General features: G+C 32.2%; 1 protein-coding gene across 1 annotated transcript; it reads right to left on the bottom strand.

The window, feature by feature from the left end:
- Positions 1-2,849: 2,849 nt before the first annotated feature.
- On the bottom strand, positions 2,850-4,844 carry LOC129883473 (uncharacterized). The gene has a single exon (XM_055958133.1). The coding sequence runs from the start codon at positions 4,842-4,844 to the stop codon at positions 2,850-2,852; it is 1,995 nt and encodes a 664-aa protein (XP_055814108.1).
- Positions 4,845-17,923: the final 13,079 nt, after the last annotated feature.

Here is a 17,923-nt window from a genome sequence, read left to right on the forward strand (position 1 = left end):
ATGAATGATGGCCCTCTTGGCAATGATGAATGATGAATGATGAATGATGAATGATGAATGATGAATGATGAATGATGAATGATGAATGATGAATGATGAATGATGAATGATGAATGATGACCCTCTTGACAATGATAAATGATGAATGATGAATGATGTCCCTCTTGGCAATGATAAATGATGGCCCTCTTGGCAATGACGAATGATGGCCCTCTTGGCAATGATATTACCACCTTCGGTAATATAATGTGAATAAAATAATATCATCGTATACGGTATTAGATCATCGTATACGGTATTACATCATTGCATACGGTATTATATCATCGTATACGGCATCGTATATGGCATTATATCTTCATATATGGTATTATAACATGAATGGCCCTCTTGGCAAATGATATTACCACCTCCGGTAATATAATACGAATAATAAATATGAATGACCTTTTTGGCAATGATATTACCACCTTCGATAATATAATATGAATAAAATAATATGAATGACCCTCTTGGCAAATGATATTATCACCTCCGATAATATAACACGAATAATAAATATGAATGGCCTTCTTGGCAATGATATTACCACCTCCGGTAATAAAATATGAATAAAATAATACGAATGACCCTCTTGGCAAATGATATTACCACCTCCGGTAATATAACACGAATAATAAATATGAATGACCCTTTTGGCAAATGATATTACCACCTCCGATAATATAATACGAATAATAAATATGAATGACCCTCTTGGCAAATGATATTACCACCTCCGGTAATATAATACGAATAATAAATATGAATGACTTTCTTGGCAAATGATATTACCACCTCCGGTAATATAATACGAATAATAAATATGAATGGTCTTCTTGGCAATGATATTATCACCTCCGGTAATATAATATGAATAAAATATGAATGGCCCTCTTGGCAAATGATATTACCACCTCCGGTAATATAATACGAATAATAAATATGAATGGCCTTCTTGGCAATGATATTACCACCTCCGGTAATATAATATGAATAATAAATATGAATGGCCCTCTTGGCAAATGATATTACCACCTCCGGTAATATAATATAAATCATAAAATATCATCGTATACGGAATTAGATCATCGTATACGGCATCATATCATTGTATATTATATTATATCATTGTATGCGCCATTATGCGTGCCCATTAGACGTCTTTGAGGATGGAGAATATAATTTGACGTCATTATGGACGCTTGCATTGAAAGTAGATCCTTTGCATTTTCCTGCACTCAAAAGAAAACAAGTAATAGATACATTGTCGTTTTGAGCAAAACTCTTTAGGGAAAATTCTTGAAAATATGTACAAAGTGCCTGATCACTTTGACATTAGTGTGTGAATATCATGCTCATTTCCGAACACCCTATATTTATTGTGGCTCATGGCTTGCTGGAGATTTGAACGAGGCATTGTTGTTCATTTTTTGAACGTCTCCTTTTCGTCTGATGAATCCTGGTGACAAAATTATCACTTTGAAAACTCTTTGTTCTTTTAACTTCTTTGTACTTGCTGAAAAGAGGGATATGATGATCTTTTATAATCTGCATCCACAGAAAAATTATTAGTTTTGAATGAATTGATCTGTGTTGAATTCTCCATTTGTTTTCTCCTTGTCTTGCTATCTTTGATCGCTTGCTCTGATTCCCCACTTCTCGGTAGATATAAGACTAAAATATATTCATGTAAAATGTTTGATGTATTAAAGCTTTAAGAAAGATGAGTTTTTTTTGAAAAGCAATTTGGAAAGGGTCACTGCCAGATATCATGTCACGCATAACTTAAATGAACGTCCTTGATCTGAAGCATTGAGCAGGCTTGATATATTGTTCACAATTTTTTTTAAGGATTCTCGAGAAATTCTGACATACCTAGAAAGTTTTGACTCTGAACTCTGATGGTGCTAGATATTATTGAGGTTGACATTGACCTTCCAACAATGTCGGGGATCATTTGAGGCCAACGTTAAACTTTGAAGTTGAGTAAAACCTTCTGATGATATTAGATAAAAATTTTGAGGTTATCCTCAAAAAAATTTTGTCCCAGTTAAATGTTTTAGTAAATATCAAACTAACAATAAGAGAACTATAAATTTTTTGAGATCCCATCAAAAATTCTGTCCCAGTTACTCTTTGATGCACTTCAGTCTCGTTTTCTTTTGTAAAAAGATCTTTCTTTAAATTTTTGAGTCCCTCTCAAAAATTTTGTCCCAGTTTCTATTATAAATAGAGAACTTACGGGAGATATGACCGAACCGTTATGACGCCTACGTATTCTGTTGAGGCAGGAATCAGGTCAAACGTAGTTCCCCCGGGGGAGATAAATGAAAAATGGGAGATTTTGAAATAAAAAAGTAATAAATAAAAATGACCGAGGCCGACATGGGCCGCCTACATATCTCATTCTTGAGAATTCAGGTCAGACATAGTTCAAATTAAAAGAGATTTTGAAAATAAACAAGCATGAAAGTGATTACAAGAAAATAATGCAATTACAGGAAAAGATACAAAAGGACATTAGAACTAATTTTCGTAAAGTAAAGTATTTAAAACGAATTTTCGCAATGAAGGGGGCTTTCATAAAGAAATAAACTTTGGCCATGGTCATGGACCAATCTGCCTTTTTCAAAACAATACGAAGAGAATTAAAGCGTAACAAGGTAAAGTGACATAAAGGGTGGGTATCCAGACTACCACCGGTTTTTCAAAAATAACATAAAATTCGTCTCTATCTATCAAGACGAGTGAGGAACCAAGAGCGGATTGTAGGTCCAATTAGGCACTTGCTCTTTTGGCTTGGCATCTCATATGCCTGACGTCTCGATTATCATAGCATCACTGACTCCTTCTCCTAGACCAACATTATTGACAGGCTCTTGCACTGAAAACGACTGACACACATGAGGAAGAGGCTTTTTAAGATTGTCAGATTTGTCTAGGCTATCGGCATTCCAATCTTTTCCAACTTCAATCATGTTAACATTCACCCCTTCATGATTCGGCAGGGGGTTATTATTAATATTGGGAGTGGCGGTTTGGAGAGTGACGACCTCGCGATCAATCAAATCCGGAATTTTGTGCCTCAAATTGACACAAGTTTCAGTATCATGCCCTACACTATTCGAATGATATGCACATATTTGGTCAGCTCTGAAGAATCTAGAGCTTGTATCAGCTGATTTAGGCGCAATGGGATGAATAATGTCTGCATCTCTTAGCCTTTCGAACAGCTTAGTCCGACTTTCCACGAGAGGAGTAAAACTCCTAGCAGGCCTATTTTCAAAATTGGGTTGGGTAAGGTTATAGTTATTTTGTGGGGGTGGGGGTACATGCCGGTAACTAGGACGATTTTGGCGGAAAGCTGCGGGAGTTCGGAAATTTGGGCGCTGTTGAGTTTGGTAGCCACGAGGAGCATTTTGATAGTGTGGAGGTAGGTAATTAGGAGGCAGGGTTTCATAACTTGATTGGACGTAAAAAATTGGGTAGGGATTTTGTGGAGATGGGGGATATATTTTGGAAGGTGAGGTTTTTCTGGAGCTAAAACTGGATGATCTTTGTATCCTTCTATTAGGCGTATGAAAAATAAAGGACACATCTTCTCTTTTCTTTTTGAACAAATCTGAGGAACTAGTTTGGATAGCCACACAAGTAATCCTTCCGGTCTTAAGACCGTCTTCGATGGTCTCACCAATTTTGACCACCTCAGCAAATTTCGCTCCTACGAGCAACAATATCCTATCATAGTACTCAGGCTCTTGATTGCGTACAAAGACTTCAATAATCTCCTTTTCAGTCATGGGAGGTCTCACTCGGGAAGCCTCTTTCCTCCAACGGTAGGCATACTCTCGATAGCTTTCAGTAGACTTTTGTTTGATTTTCTCCAAAGAGTAATGATCGGGAACGATCTCCACATTGTAAGCAAATCTTTCGATGAACTCTTTAGCCAAAGCATTCCAATTTGGCCACTGTTTCATCTCTTGAGAAGTAAACCATTCCAAGGCCTCTCCGCTTAAGCTTTGGCTAAAGAGTCGCATTAATAAAGCTTCATTCTTCCCAACTCCTACGAGTTGATCACAATAGGCTCTCAAATGAGCCAAAGGATTCCCAGTTCCACCAAAAGTATCAAATTTAGGTACTTTAAACCCTTCAGGAAGGTCCAGATCTGGATGGATACACAAATCTTCATAATTCAAACCAACCACATCCGGGGTATAGTGAAACTCTTTCATAGCTTTTATAATTTCCTCTTTCATGCTTTGCTTGGTTACTTCATCTTTGGTCCTCCACTCCCTTTCTTGTTCTTCATAGTGATCAAGTTCGGAACCGTTGGTATAGGGCTCATTTGAGATTGGAATTTGGAAAGCTGTCTTTTGAGGCAGGGGAGGGATAATGGGAGGATTTGGTGTATTTTGAGGGACTTGATAATTTTGGGGGAATGTTTGACGGTTAGTATGCTGATTTTGATGATGGGGAAAGGTCTGTGGATTGTTAACATTTTGGTTTTGTGGTGGAGGACAGGCTTGAGGGTTGGTGTTTTGTGGGGGAGGAAAGCTTTGGGGATTGGTATTTTGAGGGTGAGGTGGTGCTTGGTAGGAAGCAGAAGCATGATGGAGGTTGGAAGTGGTGAGGTCAATAATAAAGGCATTTTGTGTGGGGTTTAAGGATGGGTTTTGAACGTGTTCCGTACTTGAACTTGGAGAAGGAAAGTGAATTGGAGGTCTTCCATCGCCTGGAACGGGCGTGTTGGCGGCTATAGCTAGGTTTGATAATTCTCGATTCTTTTGTATCTCAACTCTCATCTCGGCGATTTGTTACACTAACTGTGCAATCAGCTCATTTTGTTCATCGATGATAGGGTCTGTCACAACAATATCAGTCAACCTAGTGTCCTCATTATTTCTAGTCATCTTTCTTTTTCCTATTATTGAATTTCGATAGGGAAAGGAATCTTTAGGCCCTTTAGATCTCGTGAAGTATGGATGCTCGGCCAGATTATCAACACAGATCAATTCTAAATACCTGCATAGAAAATAACTCAAAAGGCAAATGTGTCAGTCTGCATTCATAAGAGATAATGCAAAATATCATACCGAAAAGGATAAACATATAAGAGTTGCTTTGTTTGAAGACAAGCTAACCCACGAGTATTGAAAGATGACAAAATAGACAGGAATTTGCCTATTGATTTTAGGATTTAGTGTATCGAGAGATATGACTTGCGTTGAATCAAGATCTTCTTATCTCTTTCACGATTGTATCTATTGATGTTGGTATCTCTTTGTAAAATATGAAGGGAGAAAGCAAACTTTTAAAGATAGAAGTCAAACCTTGAAAGGTTGCCTACGTATCCCAAGAAAGAAATGTCAGGCCCCATATAGTTTGACTAGCTCCGACAAATCAACCATTTTTGAGAGGAGAGAGTAAGTTTAGGATTTTAAAGTGAAATTTAAATTTTGTAGAGAAACTAAAGACTCTAAGAGCATTTGGCCGCACTTTGGATAGTGACTTGATATTTGATCTTTGAGAATATAAATTAATATTTGTGTGTATATATATATATATATATATCTAAAAGAGTGGGCTAGATGTCTTCAAGTAAAGCGATACATTCATTCAAACAGTTATAGCATATAACAGGTAAACAATTATTCGTGTCCTAAACAGATATGTGATCCTTTTATGCCAATGATAGACCTAACGATTTGAAGGATGCATAACACCATTTGAAATATTTCATTGCCCCAAAAGCTATATTTATACAAATATTATAAATAAACTGAATGAGAATACATAATGGGGAAAAAGGGATACAAATAATAAGTCCCACACATGGGTACATTCCTAACTAAGCCTTCGTGAAAAATCTTTCGTTTTTGACTTCTTGACATCTCCAAAAATCAACCTCTTTTGGATAGAATAACAACTTGTGAAGATTATTACTTCTTCTTTTTTTTTGACTAAGCTAATAAAATAAACTTCCAACCCGAGGGACAATGTTTGTCGAATGGCGTATACATCCTTCAAAATAAATCACATAAGAATGATAGTCCTTTAAGCCGAAGGCCATTTTGGACTCAAGGTGGTCTTTCTAATGGGCCCAATACGCCTTGGGTATTGGGTCATCTTAGGCAAATGCACTAAATTAGGATTTGGTTTCGCTCTATGCTAGGTGGACTAGAGTGGGCTTTGAAAAGAGACCGGATACCCGAGTCGGACAAATTGCAGGCTGAATATAATAAACGGCGTTGGACGACCACGAACCAACTACCCGTTTATTACTTCAAGAAAGTAATGGTTATTTTCTGAAGGAACGGCCGCATGTGACTACGTAACCGTCCTTAATCCTAGTGCAAACTATTTGCCATTTGGCGAAATTCTGCTATGCATGCAATGACAGTTCAATACTCATAATTTTAAACATATAAGGCGCATATAAAGAGGATAATTAAAATTCAAACATTTAAGCGCAAAATAAAGAAAATGAATTACTAATTATTACATTCCTGAATAGTTAGTCAAATAGGTTAGTCAAATCTAATGGTTAGAACCTAATTAGTCCCCAGCGGAGTCGCCATTTCTGTTATGTCAAAAAATGGACAAGGTTTTAAAATTAATTTCATCTTTTTTAGAAAAAATCAATTTTATTAAAAGAGGAGTCGCCACTTAATTTTTTAAAGAAATTAAGAAAACTTAATTTAAAAGACCCTAACAGATTTAAGTCTTAAAAATTAGAGAGAAGAGGTACGAGGTTCATATTACTATTTTAAGAAGGTTTTAGCACATAAAATAGCCGCTAATATGCGGTTATCCGATGATTTAAAATTATTTGACTAACTTTGGAGAAATGTGTTTTAACAATAATCAAGGTATTAAACAATTTGAAAGAAATATAAAATTTAAAACATTTAGAAAAATTTATAAGAGAAATAGATTTGGTATATAAATAATTTAATGAAGGGGGGATAATTTGAATAAATCATTTAAATGAGATAAAAACGATCGTAAATATTATACCTAATATAATGTTAGCTATTACATAAATGAGAACATATTCAAATCATATAAGCAAGTTTAATATGTAATAGTAATAATAGTAGTATTAGTAGTAGTAGTAGTAGTAATAATAATAATAACAATAACAATAATAACGATGATAATAAAATAATAATGACAACAATAACAATAATAAAAAAAATAATGATAATAACAATAGCAAATAAAAATTTGCTACTACTACTACTACTACTAATAATGACGAAAATAATAATAATAATGATAATAATGAAAATGGTAATAATAATAATAATAATAATGATAATAATAACTGTAAAAGTACTAGTACTACTAATAATTATAATAATAAGGAAAATAATGATAATAATAATAATAACAATAAATAAAGATACTACTACGAAAATAATAACAATAGTAATAATAAAAAAAATACTAATGATAAAGAAACTAATACTAATAATAACAACAACATGGCTACAGTAAATAAACATACTAATAATAATGAAAATACTAATAATAATACTAACAGTAAAAAAAATACAACTCTAACTACTAATAAAACATGTATACCAATAATACTAATATTAATAATGGTAATAAAATATGTATAATAATAATATTAATAACGGTAATAAAATATGTATAATAATAATATTAATAACGGTAATAAAATATGTATACTAATAATAACAGTAAATAAAATATACTATTAATAATGGTAATAATAAAAATGAATAATAATAATAATAATAAATAAACATACTACTTCTATCAATAATATTAATAACGAAAATAATAATAATAAATATAATAATAACCATAAATAAAATATACTAATAATAATGGTAATAATAACAATGAAAAATAATAATAATAATAATAAACATACTACTACTTCTATTAATAATATTAATAACGAAAATAATAATAATAATAATAAATATAATAATAACAATAAATAAAGTAACTAATAATAATGATAATAATAATAATAACGAAAATACTAATAATAATAATAATAATAATAATAATAATAATAATAATACTACTTCTATTAATAATATTAATAACGTAAATAATAATAATAAATATAATAATAACAGTAAATAAAATATACTAGTAATAATGATAATAATAATAATAACGAAAATACTAATAATAACAGTAAATAAATATACTACTACTACTACTACTACTACTAATAATAATAATAAAACGATAAAATAAATAAATAACAACAATAATGATAAAAACAGGAGCAGTAATAATAACGACAATAATAATAATAATAATAATAAACAAAATGCTGAAAATATAAGCAAGCGGAATTGGGTCCGAGTGAGATCATCTTGTTTTATTTGCTATTCGAGAGGTCTAAGATATCGGTTTCATGTGAGGGGATGACGACTATATTGAGTCTCAAATCAAGACTCCATTTTTGCTCCCAAAGTATCCATGCAAACAAGAAAAGAATGACGAAATTAGGAAGCTAGTATTTTTAGGTAAATATTTAAGCATAATGACAACAAAAAAAGAAAAAAAAAAGAAACATGAAGTAAATATTACCTGTTGCAGGGCAGTGAACGGGGATGATTTGGTCATGAATCTATCCTCGTTTTTTAAGTAAATTCAAGTGCAAATTCAGAAAGAAGATTCGAGAATTTTTGTAAGATATATTTGAATACGAGTGTAGGAGTTTTTGTCTATGCCAAAAATCTATCTCAATTCCTCCGCCCTGCTTCTCTCCGTTTTCTCTCCTCTCCTGTCCGTGTAAGCCCCCCTTTTGTTCTGTCTAATCCCTCTATTTATAGGGGTATGGAGATTGAATAAAAATAATTAAAAAAATGGATGATTAAAATAATGTGTAGTGGGAAAATTAATAAAATAATGCGGAACGGGCGAAAATATAAAATAATACGGAACGGCGAAAAATAATAATTAATGGGCGGTTAATTAAAATAATGCGACAGAATATTAAAATAATGCGGGATGAATAGAGGAAAAAAAATACTCAAAGAAATATATATATATATATATATATATATATATATATATTGATGGGAAATTAATATATTTATTATTTATTTATTTTTAGGATGAAGAATACACATTTTTTATTTTTTTTTATTATTATTTTTTTATATATTTTTATTTTTATTATTATTATTATTATTATTATTATTTTAAAAAAAAAGGAATTCGGATGAGTGTATATATATATATATATATATATATATTGAAGAGGGGACAAAAGATTATGTGTTAATTAATATAATATTAATATAGGGTATGGGGAGGGGTTACGCGTGTCAGTTTTTTTTTTTATTATTATTATTTTTTATTAATATTTTGGAAGAATATATATGGGGAAGGGGGTGCACGCTTGGACTTTTTATTATATATACATATATTATATTTATTTTATCGGAAGAATAAAACTAATTATTTATTTATTAATTAATATTTTATTTTTATTTTTATTTTTTGAATTTAGGAATATACATATATATAATTAATTACTTTTAATTTTAAAGAGACAAAGTGTGGTGGGCAGTATGTTTTTTTTTTTATTATTATATATGTTTTTTATTTTATTGTTTTATAGAAAGGGGTGAGTATATTAGAATAGTAATAGTATTGGAATATGAGGGGAAAGATATATATTATTTGCATGTTGTAGTATTAATGGAAGAATTAAAAATGTTGTTAAGATAAAATTAATTATGTGTTATTTAGGGAAAGAAATGAAAACGTAAAATTAATTAATTAATTTATGAAATAATTATTAAAAATAAATAAAATCTTTTACGGGTCAATTTTGAATATTACTAAAATATAATAAAATACAAACTATATACATTATCTTAAGACAATAAAGATGACAAAATTATTTCAAAATAACTTGAAAAATATTTCGAGTTTTATAAAAAAATCTAATTATTTCAATTTATTTGAAGAGGCTAGAATAAGATGGGTAAATGTCAATTAATTAACAAGTTTCTTAATTTTGACAAAGTAGAATAATTAACTCAAGTTTAAACTAATTAACTTGAAATGTGAGTCTATTAATTAGGTCAAACTAATTGACAAAATATTTATAAAAATAATCTTTCTAAGACAATTTTTGTATATACTAATGGTCAAGAATTATTTAATATATATGCCAAAATTATTTTAAAATAATAATGTATACATATTTCGTTATTATATATATATTCTTTTAATTTTTAATTATTTATTTATTTATTTTTATTTTTTAAATTATTACGTTGTGGAGGGTCAAAATTGGGTGTCAACACTTAGAACTTAAAATATGAAGAGTTATGTGTCCCACTATCTATCAAATTTAAAGGTCGTTTAGTCTTCTTTCAAACGCCGCCGGCCGTTCGTTAATCTAATCTCAAAGTAGAAAATTATGACCATTTTAGTAGCAAGCTGACTGATATTGGAAGCATGTCCAATTCACACTTCATATTATGTGTTTCGCAATGCCCATTGCGTAGGGCACTTCATTCAACATATGAAATCAGCATGAATAACTATTTAAGTCCATTTTCATCTGAAAACAACATTATTTTGATATACATTAAAGTCTAGGGTTTATATTCTCTCATCTCGTCCTCCCTCGTTTATAAGAAATGTTCATTATAGATTAACATTTAGAACATGTTATTATATTACTCAAGTCTCAGTAGAAACATGTTGCTAATGTGACTTTGTCAGATCGGCCAACGTAAAATCCAAAGGCCCTCCTTTGCTAAAATCCAGGTTCTTCTTCTTTTTCTTCTACTACTACTACATAAATAATTTATACCCTAATACTTGTGGGTACAGAAAGAAAAGAAACAATTGAAGTTGAGCATCAAAGTAACGTTGAAGTTGATCATGGCAAAGGGCCAATAGTAAATGATAAAATTTTGTTGCCAAATGAGTCGGATAATAATTATCTTATTGATGCCATTGGGTGTGACAATTCCATCAGTTGTCTCATTCGTTGCTCGAGGTCAGATTACGGTGCCATAGCATCTTTGCATCATTCCTCATATGTGTATAGGCACAAACAGAAGGATTTCTAATTGTGCATAGGTGTTAAGATCAAATATTTAGTGTAGAAAAATCTTTGAAGATGAATTATGGTCAAAAGAATCTTCTTGCACAAAGTAGAGTTTAAATCTTCCTTACCGATTGAGTTTCGGTAGAAGATTTTATTTGAGTCAACTTCAAACTAGCATATATCTTAGAATATGAAAAGTTCTATGTCCCACTAACTATAAATTAAAGGTCTTTGAGTTTGCTTTTCCAACGCCGCCACCGCTCGTTAATCTAATTCTGGAGTAGAAAGTTATGACCATTGCGAGTTGATTGACTTACTAGAAGCATGTGCGATTTGCACTTTATATTGTGCACTTTACACAATGCCAAGTGCGAGGGGCACTTCATTCAACACATGACATCGACAGGAATAACTATGTAAGTCTATTTTCATCTGAAATCTTTATTACTTTGATATCCTTTGAAGTTTAGGGCTTGTATTCTCTCATCTACTCATCTCTCACCTCAAAGAAATGGTCACTATAAATTAATGTTTAGAACATGTTGTTATATGACTCAAATCTCAGTAGAATCATGTTGTTAATGTGACTTTGTCAGATCAGCCAAAGTAAAACCCAAAGACCCTCCTTTGTTAAAATTCTGGTTCTTCTTTTTCTTCTACTATTACTACATAAATTACTATACCCTTATACTAGTGGGTACACAAAGAAAGAGAAACAATTGAAGTTGAGCATGGCAAGTAACGTTGAAGTTGAGCATGGAAAAGGGCCATTGGTAAATGACGAACTTTTGTTGCCAAATGAGTCTGATGATAATTCTCTCATTGATGTCATTGGATGTGACAATTCCATCAGTTGTCTCATTCGTTGCTCGATGTCATATTACGGAGACATATAATCTTTACATCATAGCTTTCACTCCTTTATTAGGAGTGTAGAGATTATAGTTTGTTAATAAACTGTAACGATAAATGACACAAGACCCTAATCTGACCTCGAGCAACGATTGAGACAGCTGATGGAATTGTCAGGCCCAATGGCATCAATAAGAGAATTATCATCAGACACATTTGGCAACACAAGTTCATCATTTATCAATGGCCCTTTGCCATGCTCAACTTCAATATTACTGTCCATGCACAACCTTAATTTTTTTCCTTTTCTTTCTGTACGTACTAGTATAAGGGTATTAGTTATTTGTGTAGTAGTAAAAGAAGAAGGAGAACAAGATTAAGGAGGGACTTTCGATTTTGCTATGGTTGATCTGACAAAGTCACATTAACAACATGTTTCTACTAAGACTTGATTCATATAACAACATGGTCTAAAAGTTAATCTATAAGAAATGGCCATTTGAAAGTCATAGTCAAGTACGTTGACCCTATTCCCTGTGTTGTTCAATAACCTTAAGACATTGCATCAGTCCAGGCATGAACTTGTTATCTGATTTTCAGCTGCTAGGACTTGTTGTTGTGTCTATTCTGCAAGGGGCTATAAGTGGTTGCCCTTCTGCAGTTAATGAGATAACTTCGGCACTGCTTCTTACGCATGCTGCTTATGGTGCTGCCGCATACATTTACTATGAGCTCTCGAACTATCTGAGTTTTTGAGGATTGGTATGTGCTTTTCATGCTTGTAATATTATTGAATCAAATAGCTTTGACTCCTCAGACATGTTCTGGAACATTCTATCCTCTTACTATTTTAGCAACGGAAACTGAAACAAGGTGATAAAACTAGAAGAACCACATCATAAAAACATAATAAAAGAAATAGCAAATGATAGGTGGCTTCGCTTTCCTGTGTTATTCACATGAAGGCAATGGATAAATTCAACCATATTTTTCTCAACATCATGGTTTTGTTCAGGCATTGCCCAAGACAGTGAAACGCATAGGCTCCATGCTCCGCTACTAGGGTGAATCCAGAAAAGGGTGGAGGCTAGCGGATGTAGTGCCCCCCTCCTCTAAAGTTTTAGTGTTTTGGAAAATGTTTAGAAATCCCTTTAAGATGTTAGTTCCTTCCCCCCTCCCCAAAAAGAAAAGGTTGTGGATATTAATCCTTTTTTATTTAATGCAAATGATAAATAACATCTTTTAACTCTCCGTAATTAATCTATGTGAACATTCCTAAGTTATAAGTATATATGAAATGGGAGAGTTACTTCCTCATAAATGGTTCACATTTATTCAAGTGACAATTTCTTAACTTCTTAAGAAAATAAGAAAACTATTCAGAAGGCTTAAGTTACTCTGCATTATGACAAATGTCATTAAAAGTAAGAGTAATGTTTCATCACATTAATTATACGTTAGTTTCTTACGTTATTCTGATCGATGAAAACGTAAATGATTTTTGTATTTAAGGAGTATCATTTGTGAGCTAAACATATGGAAGAAAAACAAAAAGGCCTCTCTTTCATTTACTCTCTCTTTCATCAATTTCTTTATTGTCTCAAATAATCATTCTTCCTATTCTTTGTGAATTTCTGGGCAATAGTTTTTGTGCAACTCCAAACTTTCAGCCACGAGTGCACATATTTGAAAGTAATTGTGGAACCTTGGGGAGCGACCGGCTACAAAGATCTGCACCGTAGTCGGACCAAAATCGGTTTCAAGGAAGTGGCTTTCCACGATACAGAGTTTAATAAGTTATTTACTACTTTATAATTCAAGCCCAATATCAATATTGTAGTATCTTTCCCAACAATTTGAAAGTGATTTCCTTACATACAATATTGATAAATCGCTATTTCATTGAACAAAATTTTTTCGGACATGTCAAGGCTTGAGCCTTTGGATGGAAATAATTTTTAATGTTGGTCACAAAAACTCCTGATTTTCTTTGAACAACTAGAAGTTGATCATGTTTTATTTAATGAACCTCCTGCGGATGGTTCTAACACCACCATTGATTCTAACAATGTCACGGCTGTTGATGATGCTGCTAAGAAGAAGTTTGAAAAGGATAATAAAACTGTAAGAGGATATTTGCTTAACCATATGACTAATTCTTTATTTGATTTATTTATTACTTATAAATCTGCTAAGGAAATATGGGATATTTTGGTAAATAAATATGGTGTTGACGATGCAGGAAAGAAAAAATATGTTGTCGGTCAGTGGATTAAATTTCAAATGGTTTATAATAAGCCAATCATGGGACAAGTTCACGAATATGAGAACTTGATTGCTGATGTTCTCAACGAGGACATGAAGATGTGTAAGATATTTCAGGCTAATGTTCTGCTTGAAAAATTCCCACCATCTTGGAGTGATTATAGAAATTAATTAAAATATATAAAAAAGAATTTAACTCTTCAAGAACTTATTAGGAACATGAGGACTGAAGAGGCGAACCATCTCAAAGATAAGATAGAAGCTCTTTCTCTTAATCTTCAAAAGCTAATAGTGTGGAATCTTCAGATAATGTTGTGAAAGACAGTTTCAAAGGCAAACAGAAGAAAGTCTTGAAAAAAGAACATGTGAAGAAGAAAAATCACTTTAACAAGTCGGAGAGTCAAACTCAAAATCTAAGGGTCCTTATTTTTTCTGTGGAAAACTTGGTCACAAGATTGCCTAATGCTATAAAAGAAAAGGGAAAAACTCGAAGCAGGAAGGAAAAAGTGATGTCCAAGCTCATCTTGCTGGGGGTAATGAAGTGATTGTTATTGTAGTCTTTGAGGCAAATCTGGTGGCTAATGAGGCTGATTGGGTGTTGGACACAGATGCTTCAAGATATTTTTATGCCAATAAGGAATTATTCCATGACTTTGAGAAGTCTACTGATGGCGAGTGTGTATACATGGGTAACTCCACTACTGTTGGAGTTAAGGGTAAAGGAAATTTTTTACTTAAATTAACTTCTAAAAAGCCTTTAGCCTTGAACAATGTTCTGTACATTCCCTCCCTCCGTAGAAACTTAGTTTTCAGAGCAATTCTCAATAAGGTTAGCCTTAGTCTTATTTTTGAAGCTGACAAAATAATTATTTCTCGTAGAGAAGACTTTGTTGGTAAGGGCTATCTAAGTGGAGGCTTATTTGTACTCAACATTGTTCAAGAGATTGTCAATAATGCAAGTATTTCAAATTTGATTTATATTGCTGAGTCTATTAATTTATGGCATGATAGACTAGGTCATCTTAATATTGCTTCCATTAAAAGACTTATAAAGATGGAATTAATTCCTCCAATAAAAAACTGATGATTTTCTAAATGTCCTGTGTGTGTAGAAGCAAAGCATGCCAAAACCTTTCAAACCTGTTATTAGTCGAAAGATTGAATTGCTTGAACTAGTGCATTCAGACTTAGAAGATTTCAAGAACACGGTTAGAAAAGGTGGAAAAAAGTATTACGTTACTTTTATTGATGATTTTTCTCAATACACTAAGGTATATCCTCTTAAGTCTAAAAATGAGGCTGAAAGTATGTTCTTGAAATTCAAAGCATAAGTGAAAAATCAATTAAATAGGAAGATCAAGAGATTTAAATCTAATAGGGTTGGTGAATACAGTATTAAAATTCTAGAGGATTTTTGTGAGAGAATGATATTATACACGAGGTTAGTACTCCCTATACCCCCAACAAAATGGTATAGCCGAATGGAAAAATAGAACTCTTAAGGAAATGATGAATTTTATGCTTTTAAGTTCGGGTCTATCTGACAAAATATAGGGGGAAGCAGTCTTGTCTGCTTGTTATATCCTTAATAGAGTCCCTCATAACAAGTTAGACAAGACCTCATATGAGTTGTGAAAAGATTTTGCTCCTAACTTGAAATTTCTGAAAGTGTGGGGGTGTTTGGCTAAGGTTGGTCTACCTGATTTTAAATGAGTAAACATTGGTTCTAAGACTTTTGACACTATCTTCATTGGTTATTCTCAAAATAGTATTGCATATAGATTTATATCTTTAAATGATCATTCTATTTGTGAATCTAGATATGCAGAATTTTTTGAGCATATTTTTCCTTAGAAAAATGATGTGCTCGGTGATATGCAAAGTAATGCTTCTACATCTATGTCTGTTAATTCTCATGTCATTTCTTCTTTTGATGTTATTTCTAATGAGCATGAAAATGAATTTAGAAGGTGTAAAAGACGTAGAATTAACACTAGCTTTGGTCTTGATTTTATCACTACTTTCTTGACTGAAAATTTTGATATTGATATGTTAAATGATAAATTAGTGTCTATATACTTAATAGAAGAAGATCCTAAGACTTATGATGAAGCAATAAGATCAATAGATGTGATGTTTTGGAAAGAGGCTATTAAAAATTAATTAAACTTTATAGTTTCTAATCACACTTGGGACTTGTATGATTTGCCTAAAGGTTGTAAGCTCATAAGTAGCAAGTGGATATTTAAGAAGAAATTGAGACCTGATGGTACAATTGATAAATATAAGGCTTGACTTGTGATTAGGGATTTTAACCAAAAGAAAGGTGTTGATTACTTTGATACTTATTCTCTTGTGACTAAAATAGCAACCTTTAGGACTCTTATTGCTTTAGCCACTATTCATACTTTAGTGGTACACCATACGGATATCAAAAAAACATTTCTAAATGGTGATTTAGAGGAAGAGATCTATATGAATCAACATGAGGGGTTTATGGTTCCAGGACAAGAGGATAAAGTATGCAAATTGAAGAAGTCATTGTTGGACTAAAACAGGCATCTAAACAGTGGTATGAAAAGTTTAATGTCACACTAATAGATAATGACTTTGTTGTAAATTCATCTGATACATGTGTTTATTCTAAAATGATAGGTTCAGATTGTGTGATTATATGTTTATATGTAGATGACATGTTAATCTTTGTCCCTAGTGTGAATGTCATTAGTAAGGCTAAGAAATTTTTGTCTTCTAAGTTTTAAATGAAAGACCTTGGTGAAGCAGATATGATTTTGGGAGTTAAAATAAAAAAAACTGCTAATGATTTCTCTTTGTGTCAGTTTCATTACATTGAAAATATGTTGAAAAACTTTAATTATTTTGATGTAGTTCCGGTGAGAACTCCTTATGGTCCTAACGTACACTTGAGAAAGAATAAGGAATTTGGTGTTTCTCAAACTAAATATGCTAAAACAATTGGAAGTATAATATTTCTCATGAACTATACTCGGCCTGATATAGCTTATATTTTTAGTAGATTGAGTAGATATACGCATAATCCCAGTAGTGAACACTAGAAGCTCTTCATCGCTTGCTAAGGTATTTGAAAGTTACTACGGATTGGTGTTTGCATTTTAGTAAATTTCCTGTTGTTTTAGAAGGTTTTTGAGATGCAAATTGGGTAACTAACAATGATGAAATTAGCTCGACCAGTGGCTATGTGTTTACTTTGGGTGCAGGTGCTATTTGTTGGAAGTCTTCCAAACAAACTTGTATAGCACGATCTACCATGGAATCTGAATTCATTGCTCTCGAGTTGGTAGGGAAAGAAGTTGAGTGGTTGAGAAATCTTTTGGCAGATATGTTGTTATGGGAAAGACAAAATTCACCAGTTTCTCTTCATTATGACTCACAAGCAGCAATAGGGATGGCCAAAAATAGTGCGTACAATGGAAAAAAGAGACATATTCGCATCAGACATGGTACAGTTAAACAGTTGTTGAAACTGGATGTTATTTTCTTGGAATATGTAAGGTTCGAAAGAAATTTAGCTAATCCTATGACCAAGGGTTTGGAAAGGAAAATAATCCTTGAAACATCGAGGGGGATAGGGCTAAAGCTCATTTATTGAGATAGTGTGGTGGACCCATTTGGCCTTAATATACACCACATTTTCCATCCCTATGGTGTGAG

The sequence above is a fragment of the Solanum dulcamara genome, chromosome 3 (genome assembly GCF_947179165.1).
Source record: "Solanum dulcamara chromosome 3, daSolDulc1.2, whole genome shotgun sequence".
Classification (NCBI taxonomy): Eukaryota; Viridiplantae; Streptophyta; class Magnoliopsida; order Solanales; family Solanaceae; genus Solanum; species Solanum dulcamara.